The 4,276-nt window shown below is 63.2% G+C and overlaps 1 protein-coding gene across 3 annotated transcripts; it reads right to left on the bottom strand.

Annotated features, from left to right (window-relative positions):
• Positions 1-2,022: 2,022 nt before the first annotated feature.
• On the bottom strand, positions 2,023-4,276 carry LOC139682427 (peptide methionine sulfoxide reductase MsrA-like). Of its 3 annotated transcripts, XM_071576760.1 has the most exons (6): positions 4,140-4,276; positions 3,670-3,738; positions 3,446-3,565; positions 2,858-2,962; positions 2,433-2,539; positions 2,023-2,299 (listed from the first exon to the last, which is right to left on the bottom strand). In XM_071576760.1, the coding sequence occupies exons 1-6, from the start codon at positions 4,210-4,212 to the stop codon at positions 2,141-2,143; spliced, it is 633 nt and encodes a 210-aa protein (XP_071432861.1). In that variant the 5' UTR covers positions 4,213-4,276; the 3' UTR covers positions 2,023-2,140. The 3 variants fall into 3 exon arrangements, with proteins under 3 accessions (XP_071432861.1, XP_071432863.1, XP_071432862.1); XM_071576762.1 differs by lacking the exon at positions 2,858-2,962; XM_071576761.1 differs by lacking the exon at positions 3,670-3,738.

Genomic DNA, 4,276 nt, shown 5'->3' with positions numbered 1-4,276 from the left:
GGACAGTGTCAGCGCTGGGGTCTGGGGAGAGGGACCCCCAACTTGGTCACCCCTGGGGGTCCTTGGATGGGGTTTAAGCAGGAGATGATGTGTCAGGCAGCAAAGTGGGGCACAAAGTGGTTGTGCCCTCCCTCTGCTGGGAACCCCCCCTGGGGGATGGGCTGAGCTGTCCCAACTCATCCCAGCTGTGCTGGGGGACAGGGTAGGTCGAGCTCAGCACAGGCCCTGGAGGGGACAGCTGGGTGTCCCCCCCACTTCCTCTGACACACAGTTTCCATCTGCCCAGAGCAGGTGCCAGGTGAGGGGCAGTGGGGGGGTGAGGAGGGGCCTCTCCATCTCCTCTCTGAAGCCACATCTCTGCAGGGCTCTGTGTCCTCCCAGTAAATCCCAGTGCTCTTCCAAACCCACTGGAGCTGTGGCTGCACAATCCAAGGACGCCTGGGGTTGGCCAGGCCAGGGGTCCCCACCCCCAGTCCCAGCACTGTGACTGTCCCTGCCTCAGTTTCCTCACTCTGGGTCTGAATTCAGATTCTCCCCCCTTGCTGACGACGAAAACCACAATCCAGGACTGGAATGATGTGGTCCAGCCCAAACCTTCAGCAGCTTCTCCATCCTTTGCCCTCATTCCTTGCCCCATCAGTAGCTGGGGAAGGAAGTCCAGGGGGCCCTGGGAGAACAACCCAGAAATCCTGACATTTGAGCACCACCATCCCAGCCATGAAACCTCACCACAGGTGCCCACAACCTCTCCAGGACCATCCTATGGGATAAGGAGGATGCTGGGATGTGAGGCTGAAGGCCAGGGTGCCTGCCTTGTCCCCTGTCCCTTCCCCAGCTCCCTCTGCAGGGCCGGGTGCTGTGGCAGCTGCGGGGCAGGTGCCGGAAGCCAACCTGGCTTTCTCTCTGCTCTTCGTGAAGTTTTTCACTCTCTGTTGACCTGGGGAGCTTCACTTTCTACAGAAATGTCCCTGTATGTGTCATCCCCTGCGGAGATGGGATCACGTCCCACGCCAGACGTGGTCCCTGTGACACAGAGACGTGTTGGCACCTTCTCTGCCCCCATTCCTGCAGTTTAGGGGGACACCTACCCCCCGTGGGGACATTGGTGTGAGGTCACGGCGTGCGGCACCTGTGCATGCACATAATGTGTATGTGTGTGAGTTGTATGGCCCCGTGCACGTATGTAGGTGTATGTAGGTGACCTGTATGCCCTTGAGCACGCCCACGCTCGTCCCCTCTGTCCCCATGTGCCACCCACAGCTGCGGGTGCCGCGGGGGCCGGTTTGGGGGGCACGGACCGCGGGTACCGCTCGTACCGTAAGTACCGCAGAGATGCGCGCTCTGCGCCCCCTGGCGGCCGGGAGCGGGCGCCGCCCGGCAGTGCCACCTGGCGGGAGAGTGCGGAACTGCAGCACCGCCCCGCGACCGCAGGGACACAGACCGGGACAAGGACACAGGGACAGGGACACAGGGACTGGGACACAGGGACAGGGACACGGACACAGGGGCACACGGACCGGGACACAGGGACAGGGACACAGGGACAGGGACACGGGGACACACAGATCGGGACAAGGACACAGGGACAGGGACACAGGGACTGGGACACAGGGACAGGGACACGGACACAGGGGCACACGGACCGGGACACAGGGACAGGGACACAGGGACTGGGACACAGGGACAGGGACACGGACACATGGACAGGAACAAGGACACAGGGACAGGGACACGGACACAGGGACATGGACAAACAGACACAGGGACACACAGACACAGGGACACAGCCCCACGGGCATGGCACCCTCAGACTGCAGCCTCACTCTCTGTCCCCCACCATGACACCAGCTCCAGGAGCCTCATGGACCTCCCAGCACCTCCCAGAACATGAGTCTCCAACCCCCCAATATTCTCTCCTGGAGCTGACACAGGCACAGCCCCCCAAACAGCACCCATGAGTGTGTCCCCCCCACCCCAGCACCTCCCAGAGCCACACCAGGAAAACCAGGACAGGGTGGGAGTCACAGGGCTTTAATCATGGGGAGCTGTGGGGTGGCAGTGACATGTGGGGCCAGTAATGCCAGGGACATGGGGACAGCCCAGTGATGTGCAGACAGCGCAGGGGACAGGAAGTGACCCCTCAGGGGATGATGGGACAGGTGACCCCGGTGCCCTTCATGCCACAGGAGGCCCCGGGCACCTTGTGCAGGTATTGCTGGTGATGATCCTCAGCATAGTAGAAGTCACGGGCTGGCTCGATGGCAGTGGTGATGTCCCCACGCCGCCGTGTCCTCAGCTCCTAGGACAGTCCCGAGGCAGGGGGGGCATGGAGGGACCCCCACCCCACTGACCCACATGTGGCACAGCCAGGGTGGAGCCTGGTGTCCCCAGGGTGGGTCCCAGTGCCCTGGGGGTCCCGGTGTCCCCAGTACCTGCTGGTACAGGTCCCTGCTCCGGAGGGCAGTTTCCTGCTGCTGGGGGCTCAGGGTGTAGATGACGGAGCGGTACTGGGTGCCCACATCCTCCTGCTGCCTCATGCCTGGAGGGCAGTACCCAGGGGGGGTTATGGGGCAACCCCAGACCCCACCAGGCACTGCCTTCACCCACAGTGGGGAAACTGAGGCAGGGGGTCCTGCTAAAGGGGTCAGTGAGGGAAGTCACTGCAAGATCCACCAGCACCAAAATGGGGAGATGACAAGGACCTTCTATTGGAGCGTGTTTGGGGTTAAGTCCCCCAAAATCAGGACTTAAACCCAAATGTTGCACCCACCCCCAGCACCAAAACCTCCTCCTGGAGCCCATTTGGGGTTAGGCTCCCCAAACTCCCCACTGCCCAGCCCCAGGGGCTTGTCCCTACCTTGAGTGGGGTCATGGTTCTCCCAGAAAACTTTGAGAAGCTCCTCGTAGCTGATTTTCCGGGGATCAAAGACCACCCTCACCACCTCGGCGTGCCCCGTCAGCCCTGTGGCCAGAGCCAGCCCTGCTGCAGCCCCTCACCTTGGCCTCCTGACCCCCAACCTCCCTCTGCCCCGGGATGGCAGGGCTGGAGGGAGGGATTGGGATAGGGAGGGATTGGGATAGGGAGGGGCTACAGGATCCTCTCATCACCCCCAGGACCCCCTTCCTCAGGTGCCTGGATATCCAAGTCTATCCCACACTGGGATAAATCCCCAGCTGGACATGGCAGCCAGGATAATAATCCCTGCAGACAGTTAATCCTCTGCAAATTGTCTGTCCGGCTAAGCCAGGGCTGTCTGTCCAGGCTGGGGGGTTTGGGGGACACAGGGGGTCATCATCCAACAGCCACCAGAGGGCATCCCGTGGGATTCAGGACGGGGCAAGGCAGGGGCTAGGGACACGCTGTGATGCTGGATCGGGGTGTCACACCACGGTGGGGGACGCTGGGGGTCCCCGTGGCAGCACGGGAGGGGAAGCCCCTGGTTACCTGTGCGCACCTCCTCGTAGGTGGGGTTGGGGGTGAAGCCTCCTGCAAACCCCACCTGGGTGGAGAAGACCCCCGGTGTGTTCCAGAAGAGTCGCTCAGCCCCCCAAAAGCAGCCCATGCCTGTGGGGGGGCAGGTGGGGTGGTGTGTGAGTGGGGCTGGGGGGCTCAGGGGCCAGCCCTGGCTGCTGGCACTCTCCTCCCCTGGCACTGGAGGAGCCACTCACCAAAAATCGCCACCTCCATCTCCGCTGGGAACGGCGGGACCGTGGGGTTCCCACTGACAGCGTGGGTGGCTGGGAGGGGACACGGGCTCAGGACCCCCAGCCCATCCCAAACTGCAGCCACCTGCACCCTAAAAGCAGGCACTGCCCCCGTCCCTGTCCCCTCCAGCTCCTGGGGACACCAGAACGCTCCCCATGAGACATTATGACCCTCTGGGGACATCAGGCCCCCTTCTGGCCCTCTGGCCACCCTGACCCCAGATGGGCCCCTATGGGGGTCTCAGGATTGTCACCTTCTCCCGGGGCTGCTCTGGTACCCCCTGCCCTGCCTGGTGCTGCCCCAGGGGGATCTCAGTGTCCCCAGGAGGGTCTCTGTGTCCCATAAGGGGGTCCCAGTGTCCCCAACACCCCCAGAGCAGCCCCCCCAGACTACGCAAGGGTGCTGGAAGGGGTGTTCGGGGTGGCCTCAGTACCTGTCACTGTCATCCTCTCTGCTCTGCCTGGCAGAGCCTCGGCGGGGCTGGGGAGCCGCCCCACACCCCGCATGGCCCCCCAGAAATGGGCTGGCCCTCCCTTCGAGCTGGGAGCAGGAGCTGGAGGCGCTGGGAGA

Source organism: Pithys albifrons, chromosome 24 (genome assembly GCF_047495875.1).
Source record: "Pithys albifrons albifrons isolate INPA30051 chromosome 24, PitAlb_v1, whole genome shotgun sequence".
NCBI lineage: Eukaryota > Metazoa > Chordata > Aves > Passeriformes > Thamnophilidae > Pithys > Pithys albifrons.
Note: the sequence above shows the minus strand (reverse complement) of the source record. Positions and strands in the feature narration are given on the sequence as shown.

Coding starts and splice junctions, on each gene's coding strand:
- LOC139682427 (XM_071576760.1), bottom strand. CDS start 4,212: ATGCGGGGTGTGGGGCGGCTCCCCAGCCCCGCCGAGGCTCTGCCAGGC. Junction 3,739..4,139: donor AGAGAGGATGACAGTGACAG/GTACTGAGGCCA, acceptor GTCCCCTCCCAG/CCACCCACGCTGTCAGTGGG. Junction 2,540..2,857: donor GAACCATGACCCCACTCAAG/GTAGGGACAAGC, acceptor ACTGCCCTCCAG/GCATGAGGCAGCAGGAGGAT.